Here is a 24,530-nt window from a genome sequence, read left to right as displayed (position 1 = left end):
TTTTCATAAGAACTGAAAATATCTTAATGTGTGGGCTACATCAGAACAACAACACAGAGTTCCAAGTGCAAAACTAACTTGCAGCCTTACAATCTCAAAAACATTAATACAAGTAAATGTCATTTTATGTAGGATGTCGTATCATACGACAATATCAATGGAGGAATAAGATGAATACTTCAGCTTTCAGGTTAGTGTAGTGGTTAGCACAGTTGCTTCACAGCTAGATGGTCCTGGGCTCAAGTCCAGCCATGATAGAGGACAGACTCTCACCCAAATACCCTCTTTGACATTGCTTTCAGAAAACTTTCACTGTGAACCAGAGTGGTCAGGAGTAAAATGGTTACTTATTATTCATCAGCTGGCCTCATTGAAGGAACAAAAGGGGATAAAAAAACAAAAAACATAAACATCCATCATTCAGTCTCCTGTGGACGCGCAAGTCTGTCAGTCTCTATGCCAGCCTGTCATGCCAAAGCAGCAGAAGATCCAAGAGATATTTCTGCGCTTTAAGTCTTGAAGAATATATTGCAAAAGGCTATGACTGTTGATGGGAATTGTGTGAAAAGCTGTCAGAGAATGACTGTGGCACAGCAAATTTTTTTTTTTCAGAAAAGCTCCAAAAAGTTCTCTAATCTAAAGATTTAATCTGCTGCTTGTTCCTACTGTCTGGTATGACCCATATGCACATTACTAAAACAACAGATATGAGGAGTGTTTGCAATTTTAAAGAATGATCAAAGCCAGCAAAGAGAGGTAGGAGTAGGTAGTAGGCAGACTGATAGGACAGGAACTACAAAATTGCTGGATTTTCAAAATTCTATAATTCTTTGATCTACTCATTTGTGAAGTGTGGTTCTGTTAGAAAACTTCACCAAATCAAAACCGAAAACAATAAAAAAAAAATTCTCAAAATCACTTCTATATCAACAATGAAATAATTTGCTCATAGCTTTGTAAAAGACAAACAACCATGGGGTCCTCTGAGCAATCAAGAAGCCATGACTGACTCAGCTATGGCATATGACATGTGACAAAAATCCAGGCACTACTTGGCTGAACTGCGGGCGGTGTGTACATCGAGCAGAGAGAGGACAAAAATGGAACCAGTGAAAAAGGATGAAGTAAAATATCTAGCATAGACAGCCACATTTCTGTGGAAATATATGCAACAGTGAGAAGTTGTATATGTTGATTACAAATGTTTCACTGTATATATATATATATATATATATATATACAGTGTATACAGTATATACAGTATACAGTATATATATATATATATATATATATATATATATATATATAAAGTCTCAATAATGTGAACAATTTGAAATTATGGAACAACAATGGTAAAGAAATATATGTTTGAGGATTTGGTACTACAGTAATATGTTTTTAGCACCTATTAACATAAAAACATAGCATATGTATTTTGTATATGTACGTTACATATACATACATGTACATATGTACGTTATAAGATGCATTACTTTAATATACCAGTTAATATACTAGTTATACTAGTGGGGCGGCTGTGGCTCAGGTGGTACAGCGGGTCATCCAAGGGTCGGCGGTTCGATTCCTGCTCTCACCTAGTCACGTGCTGTTGTGTCCTTGGGCAAGACACTTTACCGGCCTTGCCTCCAGTGCTGCTCTCACACTGGTGTATGAATGCGTGTGAATGTTGGTGGTGGTCGGAGGGGCCGTAGGCGCGGATTGGCAGCCACGCTTCCGTCAGTCTGCCCCAGGGCAGCTGTGGCTACAAATGTAGTTTACAACCACCAGAGTGAGAATGTAACCTTGCCAGCAAGTTGATTTCTCGCGATATTTGTGAGTTCACAAATCTCTCAAGAAACCATCTTGCTCCGCTCCCGCCTTCACTTTTCGTACAGCACCAAGTTGGTTCGGGCCAATCACGCAGCAGTATTCGTGTGTGGAGCGGGATAATGTGCGGGATATCTGGGTGTGACGACGACACCAAGCGCCAGTAGATCAAAACAAACATGGCAACGGAGGACAACAATCGCAGTGTTTCCCCTGGGTTGAAATGGCTGTGAGGCGGTAGGGTGTAGGCAAGGGCCAACGGGGGGGGGGGGGGGGGGGGGGGGGGGGCGTGCGTGCGTGCGTGGTTTGTCCCGGGCAGACGAGCGGCGGCAGGTGTTAGCCGACCAGCTAGCGGGGGAGACCGGGGGAGAGCAGCCAGCGGACCCGCACAGTTAAAAATGACAGCTCTGGTGGCTTGGTGCTTTCCGTTTGGTTTTTTTGGGGCGCAGACCAGTGAGGCGGCAGTTTCGGCAAAATTGTAGTGAGGCGGTGGCCTATACCAGCGAGGCGGCCCACCTCGTCAGTCATATAGGAGGGGAAACACTGCGATCGTGTAGATGTTGCTATTAAGTCAGTTTTACTTTGACCACACCATAGCACCTGCGCGCAACCTGATGACGACATATTAAAGTTTGCCGCGATTGGCTAAAAACAAACCTGTCAGAGGCGGGACATACTGTTGCATTGTCCAATCCGTGCCTCTTTCCTCCGAACGGATTTACATGGAGCGGTCCCAGATTGATATTGTGGAGTACTATCAAGTACTACACAATTATTAATCTGGCTATTGCCAGGTTAGTGAGAATGTGTGAGTGAATGAATGATGGATCCATTGTGAAGCGCTTTGAGTGCCTAGAAAAGCGCTGTATAAATCTAATCCATTATTATTACAATTATTCTTAAATCTTCTGCTTTTTCATATGCATATATAGTACATTTAAATAAAACACTTATTGCAAAACTACTGAATATGAAATTATTGCATAGAGTGCAATAAAATTGGATTAATCTTTAAAGAAAGTAGTCAGTATTTAAGATGCAGTCTTTGTGTGCTTTTGTTTTCCATTTTGCATTCTGCAGTGATAACATGTAAAAAACCACTGACTCATACAATTAAATATAAAAACACTACTTTGGTTTTATAGATATAGATGTATGAAACAAACTCATGTAATTAATGAACTTAATGTGTATTTAGCTTCATGAAATATGTATGAAGAAACACTGTGACATATTTTCTAACTATTTAAATTGCCTGTAATTGTACTGCTGTCTTGACTGTGTGTAGGTTGTTGCTGTGACCTTACCAAGGCAGTGTGGTTCCTTGCCACTCCAGTAGGGGGTGCTAGCATTGCGGCAGGTCAGCACACTGGGTCCTTGAAGCTGGTAGCCGGTCAGACAGGAAAAGAAAGCTTCCCCTCTAGAGTGGAGACTGCTCACTGATACATCACCGTAGAGAGGCCGCTGGGGGAAGACACAGCTCAGCACAAAGGCTGCAGAGACACAGAGAGACACAGAAATAAAAGAGGTACAGATAGAGAGATGCAACGACAGAAACAGTGGAAGAAACACAAATGTAGAAGGAATTTAGCTGAAAAGGAATGATATCCCAGCAAGAGCTTTTGTTAGATTTCGCAGGCCGAAAGAAGTCTGAGCTAGTCGCTCATGTGTCAAAAGAAACAGAGCTTCCTGCAGAGCCTTCAATAAGCTCCAAGGAAAATGGTCTTGTTGAGGCTAAAAATGGTTTTGGTAACAGGCTGAGGTGGGACTTGTTTACAGCAGTAAAACAAGTAACTGAACTCAGAGCAAAGAGTCTCCAGACTCCTAAAGGTTTTTGATGGGAGGTGTGTGTAAAAGCACTCTTTCATACTCAGCGTTTAGAGTAATAATATGACTCAACATGACTTACATGAGCACTGAATAATGTCTGACTAAAGACATTATTCATTATTCAACTACTTGGGTTTTGTTCTACTCTCCATATAATTCAAAAACCCTTTACATGAGGTATTGGGAAACATCTGCACTGCAAGTGTTTCATTGTCAATACCAGAAGTAGTTTTTGCTTTCACCTAGGACCCTGATTTAAAAAGAATTTCAAAAATCAGGGCCTGCACAAGACAACCCTGCAGAATGGTGAGCATAGCGTGACCCTCTTGACATGACTGATGGGAGTTTGTCTCACATTGAATTTATGGACACAATGACTAAGCATGGTGGAAGAGTTGAGTTTGCCTCAACAGCACATTAAAATGAAAGCGGGTCAGAAAACTTAAAAACTTAAATTAAAAACTTTAAAATAGAGCTACAGTAACAAATATTGCCATCACCAAAAATAGACTGTGTTCCTGCTTCTATTGGGAAGGCAATATTCCCATTTGTGTGGAGGTACAAATGTGTGACAGAGTGTCTACGCTGTTCCCAGCTTTGCTATTCCAGCTAAATGGCTGTCCTATATGTATAGATACCATAGCTTATTATAGTAGAGTCTATTTTTTGCATATAACTGAATGACTGACAAAAAAAATCTTCAGTGTACACACTAGATCTAGTGAGCATAAGGAATGTCCCTGTTTGCAATTATCACCCATTCCTGTTTGTGTCACAAAATGTATGCGCCCCTACAGACGAAAGAAACAAGACATCAAGTTAGCAAGTATTTTTAATGTGGTGTTGCTATTTAAAGATGGTTTGCTCTGTTTGAATCGCAACGTTCTGTGTGCTAGCGGATGTATGGTTTGTCACATTTGTGCTGTTTCAGGCTAGTAAGTGTTAAGGGCCTACTTTTTTTTACCATGTTAACAAAAAACTGAAAGATATTTCATTAAAGATTTTTTCACCTGGTTAACATGTCCTTATGGTGCTGTCTTAATATATACTGGAAGACGCATGATGAGGGAAACAAGCAGTCCAGCAATAGCTGATCATTTCCACCAGCCTCAAAAACATGGATTCAAACCCCTCTAATGCAGCAAACCTAAAGAACCAATCCTGTCAGTTTGTAGGGTGGGATTTTCTGTGGTATGATTCTTCTTCAGAATCAGTTCCTAGCTCAAACACGTAGAACTGAATTAGCCCATTATTCCAACATTGTGTAGTGTAGATTAGCTTTACAGTGTTTGAGCAGATTTGTAGGTAAACTGGTGTGCTGCGCTGCAGTGAACAGGGAGGGGTAAGTAGAGAGAGAGACAAAGACGTCGTAGATCAACAGTGCCCTTACAGCTCAACAATTTTAATGACAGGAAGGAATTATTTTCATGGGAAGAAAAATTCTAAATTTGCCACTTATGTAGGATCAACCAACTATAACTAGCTCTTAGACAGAGAAAGAGCAAGGTTCATCCATTTGCAATCACAGGCTGGTAGGAGCAACGGACACCAAGGCACTCCACCAGATGTTCAGTCTTTAAAGGAAGATATCTTCCAGATCTGTCAAGATGGTTTTTAGTTTGTGTTATCAGAAGAAGGTCACAAGAAAGCAGACCTTCAGAGGATTCCACAACATGTGCCTCCAGACATCCAGGGAATATATTGGGCCTAATTTAGCCAAGACACTGGCTCAAACCTCCAGTCACTGTCAGGGCTACTAAAGACCAAATGACTGTCAGAAACACTGACCAACTTCTGACCCTGCTGGATGTCGGGGCCAAAATCTGACAACAGCCATCAAAAGGATTTCACTTCACTGACGATACCACAAGCAACACTTAACTTAAGAAAAAGACAGGCAGTTATTTTATCATCCTGGATTTAAATTTCTTCATAATTTCTCACTTAAAGGAACTGCAGAACATTGATTCCAATAACTTCACTGTGATCATCATTACACCATTCACTCTATCTTTTATCGTATTTGTTTATATGACAAATTAGAAGTGTAACATGCCCAATGACATATATGTGTGTTTAGTCCTGTTTAGATCATCTGTCCACCAGGAGCATAATCATGTCAATGACGTGTCACAATACTGGATTGTTTATAAACCAGAAAACCAATACAAAATGAAAAAAAGTCTTCCAGAGTCCTCCTTCACCCGAGATCTCCTTTCAGATTCCTCCTTCCTAAGAGTCCAACCTAAATCCTTCCTAAATTTTTAAAAAAAACAACTCAGAGGCTTCACTCTGTCCACCATTGTTCCGACCTGCATCCACAGGCCGACCCAACCATCCATCAGCAGAAGCGCCGCCGTAGCATCGCAATGTGCACACAAGTAACTTCCAGTCACTGAAAATTGGTGCAACTTTCTAAAATCTTTTTTATTACAGATATAAATGATAAGTTTCCAACTAGCAAACTATCAAAATAACATTTGCTTTCAGGTGTTGTCTTTTAATCCCTTCTTCTCAGAACACCTTGTTTCACCAAAGTATTTACCCCAATATTATGTTTATATTTATATTTATTTATATTATGTTTAAAACTCTTCCTTCCCTTTCCTCCACTCATGTTCACCACATCGTTTGTTTTGTTGTTGTTTGTCTTAATATATTAGCCTAGCCATGCTATACCCATGTTTACCCAACAAATAGGCTGACGTAGTTCCGAGAGCACCGGCGGATTGTGGCTAAGTCCCGTTAGCTTCCCAACCAGCGGAGCCGCGGAGCCAACTGGTGTCTTAAGGATTTGCCATATCCTGTCGGCATAAGTCCAAATACGTCTTTCTTCTCAATGAAACACTTAAATGCCGTCCTTTGTTTATCTTTCAAGTTGAATTTAAGCTTCAAAGCTTTAAGGGCTGTGGCCAAAGCCGAGTCGAAAGATAACTTTATTGTGCACTGGTTGTTTCTGTCAGAATCGTCACGCCTCTGTCGTCACTTCGTTACGCCCGCCTTCTGACTCTACACTTCATGGTGATTGGTCCGGCCAGTTTTAGGAGAATCCAGCCTCGAGCCTTATGGAGGGTAACTAGACCCACCCTGGCAGAGAATTAAATTCGTTGCCGAGGGTTGTCTAGCGCGGCTAGGCTATTAATATATGTCATTGTTGTGTCAGAGTTAGTAGTTGTTACTGTGTTGTCAGTGTAATAAATGTACATAAATATAAAGTTCAGTGCCTCCATTGTTCCACTGTTCACACTTTGGTCCCTCACTTGTACAGATAAATAGTTTTCAACTAAAATAATTTCCCTGATCATTTCTGAAACTCTTCCTGACAGGACAACAAGAGGTGTTTCATCATTTTATATATTAATCTGATCCGAATATTTCACTGGTCAAATATCAGTTAGATTGTGTAATAAGTTTTCAAAACCCATTTGGACAAACATTTTCCCTACTCTTGCATTAACACAGATGAGACTTTTAGATGTGACAGGAGAAGGACTTTATCGCTTTAGAGGCAGCCAACAATCCCAAGTCTTACAGAACTTCAACTGTCAACTTCCAGAAATCCCAGTAAATGTCCACACCTCAAATCTTTTATTCTGAAAACTCCCAGGGAATGTAATGTTCTGTGTTTTCCCAAACACGTCATTTGATGCAGTGTCTAGTTAATAAATACAAAAGGGATGTTTGACAACCTCATTTGTGTACATATTGTCCATAATCGTTTTGCTTCTTTCACTGCGTATACGTGTATATGTACACTCACCAGAAGCTACTGCTCTGTTTGAATTCTCATGTTGTATTTATAGCATATGTTGCATATTTTTTGTAAATTCCACAGAAACCCCACAGGCTCCAACTTTCCAAATTTTTAATCAAGCTGTCTGTTAAAAACAGAGGTAAATAACACCACAAATGGTACAGTACATTAGCATTTAGTGAACTAGTGTCCCCCTGTGACTACCACCTGCTGGATCTGTGTGCTATCTTCATCCTTGTAGAAAGATCTGAAATCAGTGCCAACATGTGGGCAACATGTCCAGGCTGGCTCTCAGGTGACCAGTTAACTAACTGGCTTCTTTATTGCTGCTGATCTGTCTCCTGGAGTTCGTCCAAACACATTAATAATATATTTCTGCTAAAGACTCTGATCCATCTCACTGTAATTGTCCTAGTTTTATTGTTAGCCCTAGGATGGCTTGGCAGTAGCGCTGCTATTGATTCTGTCTGTTGGGGACAGCACTGTGCCTCAGGCGAGGAAATATGTAGGGAGATTAAATAGGCCAATAAATGACAACCTACGACCTCAGCTGCTTCCAACACTGTTAGTGCTGAGGGATGTTCACTGGCTCTATAGTGTCTCACAGAAATAAAGATAAGAAGAGTTCTGTTGGTCTTTATAGTATTTCTCATTAGAGCAACATCCCAGGCTCATGCTGCCATAGCAGCAGCTGCTGGAGCTGTATCCTATCACTCCCTGAGCTAGTCATTATCATGGTCAGCTGTAGCTATTAATATCCAGGCCAACCAAAAACTATGAAACTCACAGGCTCACTGGAGACAAGAAAAGAGATAAAAGAGCCATCATGGTAGCATTGTGGCATCATAACACTGGTGCTAACAGGGAGCTTTCACAGAGACAAATTGCCTCAGAGCAGTAAAAAGCCCACTATATGCTACATCACTTTGTTGTGTCTTCTTAGACCATGTGGCAATTTATCATGTTTTGGCTTTAATGAAAGGTTATTGATAAGCCCTGTTTTTATTTTTCTTTCATACTAGAGGGTGCAAGTTGATCTAGTGTGGTGTCTAGCATCATGGATAGCCGGTGTCTTCTTAAAAGAAAAATAAATGGCAAAATAAAAGATGAAAATGCACAGAGCAAAGAGAATGAAAATGTAAAAAAAAAAAGAAAGAAAAAAATAGCAGTATTGAGCTACTTTTCAATTGTTAGACCTTTTAAAATAAAGTTGTCAGCAGGGATTCTTTAGAAAATGACCACAATGATTGGAAAGGCTAGAATCTAATCTGTTTGTACATATAATTTTGTACAAGTACAAATAGTGCAACCATCCCAACGGTGACATAGTGCAAGTGGTCATACAAATGAGAAGAAAGCATTAACAGCAGTAAAAGTAGTAAACTTATTCATATCAAAGAGAGATTACAAAGAAACTATCAAGACATTACAAGGTAACTTTTCTGTCTTTGAGAGCCAGCAAGCATTATTATCATGGTCTAACTACACTGAACTCATGTCAGCTTTTTTCCACCCAAGTTTGTTGAATGAGTTTCATTTCACTGTGTTAAAATGACAGAGACGTTATACCAATGTGACGATGTAGACCAACATGATGTGTGCAGGTGTGAGTAAAAACTGAACCTTCAGGTTTAAAAGTTGCAGTCCAGTCTCCTGTAACTGACCATGTCCTGTTGCTTAAGGGTTCCAGAAAAGGTGTTTCATAGAGCGCACACATTATTTCATAACTGCATGTTATTTGGAATAAATTCAATGTTTAATCAATTTCTTTGCAATAGCAACGACTAACTGACATTTCCTACATTGCATCCTCAGATATTGAACACTTCTAGTTCCCAAAACCCATTCATCAAATTTTGATATTCAAAAACAGATCATCTGGCCTCCAGTATTTTCCTCTGTGTTAATCTGATCAATAATAATCAAAGCTTTAAACCATCAAGTGTAATTTAGCATAAAAATGCAAACAATATGGACTTCTTATTATTGCAAAATAGTTTCATCCTCAAAAGGTTGTTGCATTAATAAAAAGACTAAGAACTGCTGGCCAAACTTGGCAAAAAAGCTGTTACAAAACTGGGAATGACCACAAAAATTGTCAGTAAAAGATTATTGTTTTTAACTCGGCAATAATTGAAATGGACTGTGTTAATTAGCAGCATAAGTGGTGAAACCTTGGATGCATTGTCATAGTGTGGTGAGAGGTCAGAGAGATCAAACTGTTGCAAGCACCCCAGACAGACAGGACCCCCCAGTCAGACTGTAGCACCTCAATGACCTGGAAACAGACCACAGAATACGAATACAGTACTATGAATACCACAGAATATCCCCAAAATGACCAAACCAGTGTGCGGGGCAGGGCCGTCACACTGAGTCAGCTGCAAAAGAACACGTGATAAAGTGAATGTTGCATATTTAGTTTTACAAACAGCACCATGAGATGCAGCCTGTCATGTTATTATACTTTATAGAATAATTCCTGTTCATATTACATTAATGTGTGTATTGTGGGATGACAAATTTGCTAACTGCATCTGGGGATACTTCATCAACTGGACGTTCATCCTGAGTTTGTTTACATGTGTGAGGAAATTGTGATGATCTTGAGAGAGTTGAAATATAATTGGATTATGAAGTAAAAAGACCCTCCTGCTCTTCTCAGAGAAAACAAATGACCCTCCTGCAGTAACAACTGAAATTACAATGTTCCAAAAGTACTTCCAATTACCCTGTTCAGTGTGGTCTGTGAACTATTCATATTAACGAGGACATCGTTTCTGGAACATGCTGCTCCTGAGTGCTTTTATTATTAATTTTCAATGCCCTGAGTGACTGAAATGAAATGCTACTTAACTTTAAAGACTTAAACTAACTGTAACCTGTACAAAGAGTCAGTGTAATGAGAGTGCTAAAAGTGGAGTTACTCCGTCCATTTGCGTCGTTAAGTCTGACTGTAGCATATTGAGCTAGCTGACATGAAATGGAAGCTAAAACTGTGGATGGAAGATCAACATACAGAAGAACAGTGTTAAATACTGTATACTGAACTACATGTCATGGCTAAATAAACCATCTGATATCATACACACAGGGTATCATTATTTATTGTGATTTTGACTTATATGTTGATTTTAAATAAGGAAATTGTAGTGCTGTTAGAAATACAAATCTCAGTAGAACCATCAGTGCTTGTACTTCAGTAGTATTACTATTTCCTCTGCTGCTCCGGAGCAGCTAAACCAACACACAAGCCTCAGACTGGCCATAAGCCCACTCTGTACAATTTCTGTGAGAAAATGTTGGCCTCCATTGTATCTAATCAAGGCTCATGGCCACACTGTAGATCAAGGAGAGTAGAAGAGTATTAATTTGCAATGTTTAATAGTCCCCTGTAGCTAACGGATGTAAATTGAATTTATTTATTTTGCACTTGCGTTGTGATACGCCTTTGATGTGGAATGGCTCCACTCAGATCAAACTCCATCTCTAATCTTATTTGCTCCCTCAGAGCATTTATTTCTGCTGACCGTTGGCCTTGCATTACTGTGAGGAGCTGACAAACTCTGCAGAGATTAATGCATCTCACATCTCTGTTTCAGGGCTTTGCCATGAAGCAGCTGGGATCTCAGCTCTACAGACTCAGTGTGCAAAAGACACCAGCCTATATCCGAGTGTATCATGCTTCATTTGTGGAACACATGGTATGATTGTGTGAAAAATGTCACTCAGTCACAGATATTTTCCACACGCTGTTTCACATAAAGTTAGCTTGTCAAGTTCATCTGAACACCTACTGAACAGGCTCACTACAGATACTTCTACTCCTGTCCTCTCCTTGTCATTTATTTATTTATTTCAAACAGAAATAAATAAATGCAACATTTTTTCTTCTCTGAAAACTCCACATGGAATATCTTTTAAACAAATTAAACAAGGACGTGGTCGACCTGACACAAGAGCCACAAGACTTTCTGGTGCGTTAAACAACCAAATCTAAACAGCTTACCCTACAGTAGGCCTTGTCCCAAAATGTTTAAGGTAAAGAACTACACATAATAATATATTTTCCTCAACCTTCACAGCCAACACTTGATGTACCTATCCTTCTGGAAAGAATGTACAAGTCGGAAGATGTATCTTCTGTTCTGTCTTGTTACTGTCAGTGATTGTCTGTAACCATCCTACAGAGCTACATCATGTCACCTTACTGGATTCATCTGATGACCTAAATCATTAAGGTCTGTGATCAAGAAACATACGTACTATTTTAATATTTTAAGACCTTTGAAAGATATATTTAAGAATGGAACAAAACCTTTGAAAGATATATTTAAGAATGGAACAATCATTGCTAAGGTCATAATAATAGAGCTTTAATTTTGAATCAATCGTTTTAGGATCAGTGCCTAGTAGAACATATAACCTGCAGTGCAGAGAATGAGCGGTGACTGAAGTGAAAGTGTGATGATTCGAGCAGTGCTTCACTCCTTTTGCTTTTGTTTCATGTAGTCCTTTTCTTCCTGTTTGTCTGAGTGTGTGCTGGTGTGACTGGGTGATCTATCTTTACCTTGCTGAAAATAATTCAAGACATCTGAGTCCAATCAAACTCCTGCAGAACATAAACCCCTGGCCAACTTTCCATTCATTATGTTAACAGTAGTAGTATCATCTCAGCCAACTCTGCTCCTGGTAAACTTTCTTCTGCTCTAACTTGTTTGCTGAAGCTAACACCGTTACATCTTGGGGGTCAGGTTCAAGCCTCAAGCCATCAGTCCACCTGACCTTAGCGGGAAAACCTAGCTACTCCCCCAGACCTTCAGATTTAACTCCTTCACCCTATGTACAGTCAGTCAAGCCACATTCTGATTCATGCTGTGCCAAGTGCCTCCGCCATTCCGCCAACTCACCTACCCTCCTGAATTCCCTCCAAAACTGAGTTCACCATGCCGAGTCCTCCAACAACACAGCTTCTTTTCTAGGAGAATCTCTCCCAGCCTTGCTCACCCTTAGCAAATATGTGACAATAAATGATCCTCTTCATGCTCTTGGTTTCCTATGCTCTGCATTTGTTTCCAGGTTAAAATTCATAAAATACAACAGAAAGAAAGTCCCATTGCTGACTTATGCCTCCTGTCAATCCTCCTAACACAAACTCAATCGCTGTTTCCCACTGGAAGAGTTTCCAAAACATGTCATAGCCTTAACTTTCAGAGAGAACATCTTAAAATGTGACCTTGTGGTGAAAACATTTCTGAAAACTGTGAGACAAAGAGGCTAAATCTCCAGATCTGCTGTGTAACTAACGAGATTCCTTTGAGTGAATCACAATCAGTTTAAGATTAAGTAAAATCCTACTGTACTTCACTGAAATGATTTCTCTGCTCTTCAAAATAATCACATCATTAATGACAAGACAAGGAGGAGCTTTCATAATATCAGAGCTGGGTTTAAGGAATACATGTTGTCCTCATATACTGTTACAACTGTATTCCAGACCATTTCTGCACTGTAATAATTTTACAGAGATCCACTGGGACAGAAGTCTGTGTCTTGACAGACTGAACTGCGGAGAAAAACAAAGAGGAAGATGGAGAAGACCTACAGTTACTGCTTTGAGGAGAATCCACTGGGACTGCACCCCTCTTCTCTCCACCCTCAAGAGGCCATCAACTATGATAAATAGCCAGCAGGAAAGAGAAGATGAAGGCACAGAAACACCCACATCGAGATCATACAAAAAGCAGAAAACCACAGATGATGCAGGAGGAGCTGAATGGAAAGAAAGAGCAAAGAAACAAATTGCTAGTAGACTGGTCTAATCTATGTTGCAGTGAAAATGCAGCTCTCTTCTTTATTCCCCTACTCCCTGAGAATCAATGAGGCAGCGAGGGGGCTTCAAACATACAGTACAACCCCCACGCCCATCGTCCACCGCTGCAATCCATTTTATTTTTACTTTATTGCAGCAGTGAATCAGCTCAGAGGGGTCCTGTGGCTGCTGGATGCGGACATGTTGTTACATCACCCTGCTGATGCTCTTTCAATTAGCCTAAACTGGTATAGAGTGTTGGACCTCCCACCCAGAAGTAAATCACCCAGTAGCAGGTACAGCTCACTTTTTTCTGATGGCCAGCTACCCTACAGGCCAAGAAGGACATATGAACTCTGGAATGACAGGGACCATGAAGACTCATAAGGTGAACCACTAGCAGCCAATGCCAATGCCTTTACTGCAGGCCAGCAATGTGAGATGTGCCACTGTACAGTGTCCTACAGTCCTGTAATGGACGCAATTATTTTGTGTCAACATTCAGTAAGTTCCTATCCTGGACCAGCAAGCATGTGAACAGCAATGTCTGTAAATCTGACAGTCCAGCACTTTCATCCACAGCAAGATATTCAACAGCAATTGTCATGAAAGCCTATATAGATGTCAGAATTTGCCAACGAAGCTGTGATTCAAATAATGGCAGTGTCGAATAATAGCCAGAACAAATAAGACACTGTTTTTTTTAATTGGAATATTGTTTTCACTCAGCACGATTATTTTAACCCTGAGGTGTTTCATGCTATACAAAGACTAAACATCAGTACATCATATGATGCAGAAGTAATGCGAGAAATAGAGTAGAATAACAGCATTTCCATTAAAAAGAGGGAAAAAAAAGAGGGGCGGGTGACGAATATTCGGATACCATAATTAATATCCGGATACCGCCGTAGCAAACGAATATTCGGATATTCAGGATATTCGGGTCCAGCCCTATTAACTATATGCTATAGTTTAAACACTTGTCATATTATCCATTGTGTAAAATCTTCATCTTAGAAGTAGCTAAAGCTGCCACATTGATGTAGTGTCAGATTGCAGGTTTACTTTGGTTCCCAGCCGTGTGTCTTCACTTACAAATTCCTTGTAGCTTTTCAAGCCTTGACATACTCCTTGGCTGTGGTAAACATAACTCCGTCTCTTAGCCTCTCTGATTGAACTAAGTCCATGCTTCCCTGTAGTTTCTGTGCTCCTTGTGTAGCTACAAGTGTAGCTCTTCCCCAGCCCTGTCCCCTAGCTCCATGTATTAGCTTTTCTCTGGCCGAGTCTCCTAGCTCGCTTGTATTTCTATATTACAAATAGATTCCTAGATTGTGTCTTACTTTCTCATTCTGACTGTTAGCCTTTTGTCTAGTGAGAGTTTAGTTTTATGTTGGTGTGTCCTGTTTTTGTCCCTGTACCTGGCCCTCATTTGTTAATCACTTCCTTAGCTCGTCCCCTTGGGTCATCTATGTCTTTGATACCTGCATATTGGTTTGCTCTGTAAATTTATTATTATAAAGAAACAGTGTTTTTTTCATTATTCTCTGGTCTTCTTGTGACTTGTGTTCTACGCTTATGTTCTAATACAAACTATGAGGACCAGACAGAGTGTCTGGGTGGGTACTGAAGGTATCTGCTGACCAGCTTACTAGGATGTTAACCAACATATTTAACCTGTCACCACACATGGCTGTACCAGTTTTAAGACAAGACCTCCATGATTGTATTGGTGCCCAGAAATCTGCTGTCAACTGCCCGAATGATTACAGTCTTGTAGCACCAACACCGGTAGTTATTAAGTGCTTCAAAAGAGTACTGCTCTCACATACCAAGACTGTGATCACGTCTGATCTGGACATTAGAGCCCTAGAACTCTAATTGCTTCAAAGAGGTTAGGGCTCTGGGGCATCACAGAGGGCAACACAAAAGCCCTTCATCTTGTTCTGACATCCTGAAAAAAATCAAACATGATGATGTTATACAATCTTCTCACTCAGTGGTGTGGAAACAATGATCTGGACATCAACACCTCCAAAACAAAGGAGATGATAGCTGACCCCTCCGCATAGGCGGAGTGGCAGTACAAGGTCTGGGAACCCTAAAGTTCCTGGCAGTCACACTGTCAAACCACCTCACATGGACCATCAACACCTCACAGTATGTGAAAAAGGCCTAACAAAGGCTCTCCTTCTTGAGAAAAGTGAAACAGGCCAAACTACCACAGAAAATGATGTAGAACTTCTACGTAAGTGCTACTCACTGTGGCTGCAACATCAGTTTCAGTGTGAAACTTACCAAATTAAAAAATACAATACATTAATTTTACAACCCACAGAGCCTCAGAATATGAATTGTCAATCTGAATTTGGAAATGTTAGTTTGACATAAACACACAAATTACCATGGAAATGGAACTATGTATGTGTTAAAGACCATGTGATAGTGCTTAAAGCTACAGAAAAAGCCAGTGAATGGACCTTGAGTTGGATTTATATTGTTTGTTTTTTTATTCATGTGGCCTTCCTGCATCATGAATCAACTTTTCTGTCCACTTAGTCTCGTCATACATAATAGATACAGTTAGTAAATAAGAAACCTCTGCCTACATCTTTGCACTATTTATTGTGTGTATGTCTATGATTAAAGCATTTAATTGCTACCATAACAGAGAATGAAAGCGGAAGTTGCTATCGCAGACATCGCCCTAGTTTCCAGTTGCAGTCTTTTAAATAAGGTTATACACCTTCAGTTTGCTGTCCTGTGTTCAGACAGCCCTGCAGATGTTCTATATTTACAACGCTGTGAAATTTCCTTTTGCTAACAGAGACAAATGGGCTATTAGCAGTCTTGCATTTTACATGGACTGATGAAAAATAGATACATCTTCCTCCATTCCTGGACATCAATAAAGAAACTGACAGAGGGAATTCATTTATGCCTCGCTCATCAGAGCTCATTTAGAATAATTGGCCATGACAAGCTTGTACAGGACAGAACACTATGGGTGGGAAATATCCTTCAGTGATGAGATTCAATTTCACACAATGTCATAACCTCTGCCATGTCAGATGGGGCTGGGCTTTGAAATGTGAAGTCCGAACAGAGAAGTACAGTCAACTCTGGATTGCAAAAAGCTGCATGGAGTTGAAATATTTTATATTATTGTATATGCTATTATTAAGGTGAGGTACACGATGAGATAAAGAGGCAGAAGGTCGACATTCAATTTATACCCGGTGGCTTTAAAGGAAATGTGTCATCTTAAAAATTTGTAGTCCTTTTGGTGCAATGACAGCTTGTTTGAGTTAAAATGGAGGACAATGACACTCAGGAAGAGAAAGAAGGTCAGATTTGAAAGTCATCCACAAAAATCTCATTACATGCAAAAATAAAGCATGAAGTGACTGGGCTGGGACTCTCCAAACTAGTTTTAGAACTGAAGAAGCCTCTCTGATGAGAAATGTCTACAAGATCACAAGAATAAGTCCAGTTGCCTGAACTAAACCCTTCCCCTGTGGGTTGAACTGTCACATTTAGGCAAAACAACTGAAACTGTGACATCTCCAACCCCTGTTTAGATATGATGCAAAATCCTAGTTAGTTCAGAACTTGTTGAGAACACTGAACAAAAATATTTATAACTGTGATACAGGAACGGTGACAGTAATACATATTAGATTCCGTGATAGCAAGACTCTACAAATTTCTTATTAACCTTGTTTCCTTAGGTGTTGAAAAGAGAACCTGTAAATAAGCAGCTTCATGACTGCTGTCTTACTACTTCTTATCAGTTAATTAAGGAGCAAAGACGTCTCATGAAAATTTCCGGTATTTTTTCATTGTTTCCAAATGTGGTTGCCTGCATTCCAAGGCTGAAATCTATTAGAATAGTTTTTTGTTGATATTTAGGTCAATTTGGAGGGAACCATTTGGCTGATGATCTTTTTCAGGTAACAACACTGCAAATAAGCAACAAAAGAAGTAACAGTATAGATATAAAACACACAACACGCATCAAAGCTGTCATTGTGAAGTTATTTATAACAGTACGACAGTGTCTCTGATGTATGTACTGCTTGCTGCTGATTAGCTGCAGAGACTAAACAGCCTGACAGTTAAGTTCTACTAGTCAGTCAATAGAGACTTACAACTAACTAAAAATCACGGTGCAGATTTTTTTTAATGGTCATAGTATTTGATTACGGAAAAGATTTCTGCTTGAAGAAATTTGTTGACTATTGGTGCAGTGTATAAATTATTATAAATGATACTTTCAGCATCGACATGCAATGATGTCAGCCTCAAAGAGGACTTCAGTCTGCACTGAACAACAACAACACTACAAAATAAGTCATATTGTTAAATGTATTGCTAAAATGTTATTGTACAGGGTATAGCCACAGACATCAGGAAATGTGTTTGTTGCTGCAAAATGTGCTTTGTTCACTACCATTTTATTAATCCAGTGCAACCAAACAGAAGCTGTTGGAGGTCACGTTGATGCTTGACACACAAAGCATAGCACTTTTACTCTGGAGACCGAGGTTCACATCCTGCGTGTGCTCAGGTGAAGACAACAACACTTTGAATACAGCTTTTCAGTGTCTTAAAACCTTTTCCTTTGTTTTTTTTGGCCTACAAACTCTACTTTTATCCACATTGTTTCCAGCAGCAGGAGGTAGCTGTTTCCAGAGAGGAAGCTTTGATAAAGCCATCGTACACTACAGCAGACGGACACATTAAAGAGCCCCATATTTTTCTCAAGAGGCACCAAACGATAAAAGGTCAGTGAATTTTCAGCTTTCATTTGTCAGGTGGACAATGGCACAACTCAAAATGAATGCCAATATTTCTCTTTGTCTGCTGTACATTTAACTGTCAACTGTTCCTTGATTCACCATAGCAACTTTATAGGGTGATAATGCATGTGTAACATCATGCTATAAAGTGGACCACTCACATGAATGACAGTGTTGCATTTTACAGCTTTTTCAGCAGATGTCTAAATAAATAAAGTCAGTTCTTGAAGCTTAAAAAGGTAGAAGCCAATTTACTGCAATGAGTCGCAGAACAGAAACAATTAAGTGAAGGAGGTCAGATTTACGATTTGAAGGCTCTTAAACAGTAAATGCTGAACAGTTTGTAAAGCCGTATGAGATGTTATTAGTCGCTCTCATGAACTGACCTAAAACAATGAAGCTTTTAGCCATGGCTGTCAAACATATGGCCTGCAGGGCTAAAACCGGCCTGTCAGAGGGTCCAGTCCGGTCCGTGGAATGACTTTGCAAAGTTTAAAAATTATAGAGAGGACATTAACTGCAAATTGTACATTTATAAAACTGTTAATTTTAGATAATTTCTAGACCTTGAAAAGTTGTTTTGATCATAAAGTAAAATACTACATTGTTCAGTTTGAAATCAAATGAAAATCATAATCACACAGTATACTTTATAAATCCCAAAGGAAATTGAGGAGTTCCAGATACCTGAGACTGAATGTTTTGTGCCTTTGTAGACACTAAGTTCATTAAATATGAATATTTTCAGAACTGACATTTTTGCACTAAAGTTTAACACGCCTGCTTTAGACGCAATATCCTGTGTTTGGATAGTCAAATGCAAGATGCAGAGAAATGACTAATTTACAAACAACATATGTTCTCATTTGAGCAGCTCGATAAATCAGTCTTTAAATTGTACTGGACATAGAAGTATTTTTGATTTAAAGATGCCCAAAGACAGCAATTCACAGTGATTCTAAATCAGTAGAGACAGAAGTTATTGCTGCACAGGAGTTGGTGACATTGACTTAGACATAAAAGTATACCGCAATGTTTATAGTGTCTTTGCAATAACAATATAAATGATAATTTCAAAATATTACCATTCCACAATGTCTTTTTGGCCACAAGTGCCATCAGAAAATAATCTAGAGATGCTATCACAAACAGGGCTCCATCTTAAGCCTGGCCATAACAAAATGCTGGATGATGCCAGATGACTCTCTGAACTAGCAGATTTGGCCTGTTCCTTTGCCCATGGCACATTTTTACTAGCTGCGTTTTCCTGCAATATACTGTAAAATCCTGCATGTCTATGGCAACAACACAACCATTTGCAGCAGTAGAGAGAGCTCAAAAATGTCCTTTGTGCAGTTTGTCACAGCGATGAATGACAAGATCCCAAAGAAAGAGAAGGAATGAGTGAGTTTCCCAGTAGTAATATGTAACCATTGGCCCATGTGTACGTCAGTCCTGCCCTTTGTTCAGGGTGATTCTTTCACTACATTAGATCCAGTATCTGTTGTGGATCAACAGCTCATTAACCTTAACACAGGATAAGTCAGTGCCCAGCAGCAAAGTACATAAAAGGACTTGAAGCTTAAAAAGGTAGAAGCCAATTTACTGCAATGAGTCGCAGAACAGAAACAATTAAGTGAAGGAGGTCAGATTTACGATTTGAAGGCTCTTAAACAGTAAATGCTGAACAGTTTGTAAAGCCGTATGAGATGTTATTAGTCGCTCTCATGAACTGACCTAAAACAATGAAGCTTTTAGCCATGGCTGTCAAACATATGGCCTGCGGGGCTAAAACCGGCCCGTCAGAGGGTCCAGTCCGGTCCGTGGAATGACTTTGCAAAGTTTAAAAATTATAGAGAGGACATTAACTGCAAATTGTACATTTGTAAAACTGTTAATTTCAGATAATTTCTAGACCTTGAAAAGTTGTTTTGATCATAAAGTAAAATACTACATTGTTCAGTTTGAAATCAAATGAAAATCATAATCACACAGTATACTTTATAAATCCCAAAGGAAATTGAGGAGTGTCCTCAGTAGCAAAGTACATAAAAGGACAAGTAATTGCCCTCACACGCTCGGTCATGATAAAGTTATAAGAGGTGTACTAATTTACAAAATGAAAGTAAGGGTTGAAACACAAAGTATCATGATGCAAACACTAATGTCTTTTTCTCTTCTACACTGCAGTTTCTCTCCAAAGAGATCACCCCGTGTCTTTTTTAAGCTTGACAGATTCATTTGAAAGCCCAACTTTATTTCTGTGTGTTATTTGTGTTGTTCACTTCTAATATAGCAGTTACTTAATGCAGAAAAAAAAACCTATTTGACGTCTTCTCATAATTAATTCATGGAAGAAAATCCTGTTGCAATTACATCTTCATAATAACCAAAAGAATATTAGATACATGCTCATTTTAAATTAATTTGTCAGCATGTCAGCAGTTTATAATTATGCAAGAGACGGAATGAGCAGGGCCATCCACTGCTCCACATTTAGCTCAAAATCCCACCACCTCCTGTGATGCAAACGAAAGTCAAAAGGAAGATCACTGAGCGCTTTCAGTCAAGTGATTAGATGAAGCATCAGTTCTTAAATTCCCTTTACGTCATCTCCATTAAATGCATAGTATTTTAAACTGGAGTATGAAAAGGAGATATTGACCCCAGTAATTTGGACTTCAAGCTGTCAGCTGCTGTTGCTTTGTACTAACATTCAGAATGAGGATTTGCTTCTTTAGGTGAAGAGGTGCAAAAAGCAGACTGGTATTATTTTATTCTGAAATGACTACAGGACATTCAAAAGACATTTATAGTCCATCAGATAGATCTGTACAGTCACATGGTATTACACATCACTGAATCAAGCTGCAGATATTCTGACAAAACTGAAGCTGTATTTTAATTGGTGGTGGGACATGATTAAAAATGAATCTAATTAATTACAAGCTTTGGAATTAATTAATCTCAATCACATTTTGGTCAAACAGCAGTATTTGACACAATAAGTAAAGTTTTTTTTTAACTCAGATAAATTCTGGTTAATGACTGAGTCGATGAACAGACATATATGTGAACTTAAATAACACAAATGCTAGTTTCATTTAAATTTATCTGCATTTTTCATCTGTCTGCTACTTTCACAGATTACGGCAAACTCACATTGCAATTACAGTGGCTATATTCAACATTTTAAGACTTTTTGTAGACTCAAGCACTGTAAATGTCTTGAAAAGCAGTCTATTACGGGATGGCTACACCATTTGCCAGTAACAGGACTGTGGTAGCTAACGTGTTGTACGTGTCCAAAGGATCCGTCAATTTCTTGCTTCCCATTCATTGTCTATGTGAAACACACTGCATTGCATGCTGGTTTTGTTGCGGCGTGCAGCTCATTTGTTTGAAGTACGGTAGTTTTATTTCTGCTTCATGCAAATTTTGTGTGGAGGTCCGATGCATCGCAAAACGTTCGTCAAACATCTAAACGAGGCTTTGTTGCACTAAAACAGGGACACATTTAGCAGCTTATTTCTCACCTCAATTGCTTTCAGAAATAAAGTATAAAATATGTATATGTTTTCATAAAAAAGAGAAAATTTGACCATGTTGTCATGCTGGCCCGACGCTTCTACTGGACTGAAGGTGTGAGGGGCTGTCATGTGACCAGCTAGTGGTCTGCACTGACATGCCCACAAGCTGCCACCAGTAAGAAAACTTTCCACCCAACAAGCCAAACAATACGATCTGATCTTCCATCACTGTTCACCAAACTTTCTTGTGCACTGACATCACTCAGTGCGTCCTGTGCATCTTCTTCGCTCCTGACAAACAGACTTTAGGTTCATTACTGCCACCTACTGGCCTGGAGTGTTCATCAGTGTTACCGGTGTACCAGAAATTATGGAACTGAGAAAGGTGCGATTAAATGCGATATTTTTTTAACGCATTAATTTTTCTGTAATTAATTCGTCGAAATTATTGTGTTAAAGTCCCAGCCCTAATTATAACTGTAATAAATCAAATGATAATTTCGGATCAGTACTGTGAGTACTATAACCAGAATCTTTCAGTACTTTTGTTTTTATGACTGCTTTTCCAAGTCAGTGAGTGTAAAAGTAAAGTTTCACATAAAGCTTTGTTTAGCATCTTGAAGTTTTTTTTGTTTTTTTCTTTTTGTAATGGCTACTATGTGCTATAATAATTTTTTAAAAAGCTTTTTAGAATAAAGATTCTAGTGAAAATTAAACTATGTTATTTTTAGTAAATAAAGCAGTGATGCTTCCTGAAGACCAATGTATAGTTTATTGAATTTCCTTTTATTTCTGAAGGTTGCTTGCTATTCTCTTTACTCATGATGTCTTGAGACTGCTTCACTAGTAGGACCACACCATCGATTTGAAGCTTGTTGTTTATGCAAATGAACATTATGTTAGTGATGATTAAGTTGAGTTGATTTGGTGTGGGGGAAAAGCTTAGTCAGAGATCAGCAGCGGCTCCCAGGCCGATGGACCCCCAGGAAAAGGAGGCAGAAATATAGGGAGGGTAAGTGGGGCACAAATAAATGGGAAGCATGTATAGACATACAACAGGAAGTAGAGTGACTGAGGTGTGGTCCTACTCCTGAACCTCAGCTAAAGATTTTATCTCCATTTCAACTAGAACATATTGTGTTTTATTATGCACTCTGCCTTCATTTAGATTGTATAGTAGTTTCCTCCTAAGTACAAATATTTTTTTCAGGATGTTGAAGGATTTTGGATGCACCGCAGAAGTGGCTTATGGCATGAGAGTATTCTGAGCATGTTCAACGATGAATACAATCACATATTCATGGTGGTTGTCAGTCATTATCCTCCACTGACTGGCCTGCGCATTCCTTTCTTTTCTTGGGAACAATAAGTGGCTCCAGAAACTCAATATGATGAATTCTATCTCAGCCAACACACACACACACACACACACACACACACACACACACACACACACACACACACACACACACACACACACACACACACACACACACACACTCCTTCACTCTTCGAGTCATTACAATCCAAGAACTCTAAATGCATTGATCAACAGCCCCATTTTTCAGTATTTCAGACAAACAGCCAGGCAGGGAAGAGAGCCATTTGAATGGTGTGGCACAAAATAGAGGATTACTGCAGTGTACATCTGTGAAACATTTCAGGTCAAAGTGTAGCAAATGCACATATTAAGACCTTGGGTGAGCAAACGCTCTCAGGTATTAATGGCTTTAAAGCTGCTTTTTAAGCCGCAGAAATCTATTATAATTTTTCTTGACAATTACACCTTCAAGGTTCTCTTTAGAGCACCTGCAAATGCAACGCTGCACCCGTGTATGAGTTGCGCCTAGTTGTATGGGCCTATAGACCAAGGCTTTTATGCTGAACCAGCTTCTAGCAGGGAGAAACAAAGAGTAGACTGTCTCAGAGTAGAAGAGAGAATTTGAGAGACCAATATGTGAAAGAATGAGAGAGGGAGGGAGAGAGGACAATCACTATTTCAGGGGGAGATGACTGAGTTGTTTAGTTTTGATTCTCACTTTTAAAATCAATTCTCCCTGCAACCACACAAATTAATACGGAGACAGAGGCGCTGGCAGAGAGCATTAACGTACTTTGTATCTACCAGTTTTCAAAACAGACATCAATATATTTGCCAGCATTGTGCCTTTATTTTTTGATATGGTCACTACTATTTGATGCTAATGTGTTTTTAGACTGTGGCCAAGGCTTTTGGTTTCCTCAGCTGCAGACAAGTTCTCACATTTGGTTTGTCAGAGTATTACTGTAGCCATGTTTTTCTTTTTTAATTGCTTGTTAGTAAATTTGTAAAGTATAGTAAATTTGTGCCTGTTTTCATTTTTAATGCTTTTCCAATGTTGTGCCAGTATGTTCACTTTTTTGCCATTCATTTTTGGTCCAGTGGTGGTACTAGATCACAGCAAGGTGTTCTAGACAACAGGATTTATTCTCTAGGAATCAAACATAACCATGTTTAGTTTCATGATACTAATTACACACACTATGTTACATACATCCAGACTTGTAATGTATTTACATGTAAGCCAGCGATAAATCCATCAAGGAATTTACCATTAGAGCTTCATTAATAGTGCTCTCTATGCAACCAAGGTCCAGCGGTCAAGTAGTCCTGCTGGGGAATCAATCACTCCTTACAAACCAAAGTAGGTGAAGAACATTAGATGTCAATGAAATTAAAAATATCACAAATATAGCACATGAGAAAGAGCCTGGGGCTCAGGAAGGACCTGCAGTCAAAGCAATGTTGGCCTGAGGTACTAATGAGAGGGCGTGTAAAGGCGGTGCTGTATGACTGTGATGTACATGTGTAGCTAATCAGCATGTAGCCACACTACCGATGAAAGAGCAGCCATGAATGAAACAGCTGCTGCCAATCAGTTCATGGAAATTCTTTGCTTTGCCTGATTTCTTATTATGCCATGACAATAAACCTT

The 24,530-nt window shown here is 39.3% G+C and overlaps 1 protein-coding gene across 1 annotated transcript in view; it reads right to left on the bottom strand.

The window, feature by feature from the left end:
- sez6b (seizure related 6 homolog b) overlaps window positions 1-24,530 on the bottom strand; it is a 311,266-nt gene that overhangs the window by 61,752 nt on the left and 224,984 nt on the right. Inside the window, exon 5 of the mRNA XM_051958150.1 lies at window positions 3,135-3,320. Coding sequence (XP_051814110.1) covers window positions 3,135-3,320 — 186 coding nt within the window. The remainder of the gene's footprint in view (window positions 1-3,134; window positions 3,321-24,530) is intronic.

Source organism: Acanthochromis polyacanthus, chromosome 13, assembly GCF_021347895.1.
Source record: "Acanthochromis polyacanthus isolate Apoly-LR-REF ecotype Palm Island chromosome 13, KAUST_Apoly_ChrSc, whole genome shotgun sequence".
In the NCBI taxonomy this organism is placed as follows: Eukaryota; Metazoa; Chordata; class Actinopteri; family Pomacentridae; genus Acanthochromis; species Acanthochromis polyacanthus.
The sequence above is the reverse complement of the archived record's forward strand: the minus strand, read 5'-3'. Positions and strand labels throughout refer to the sequence as shown.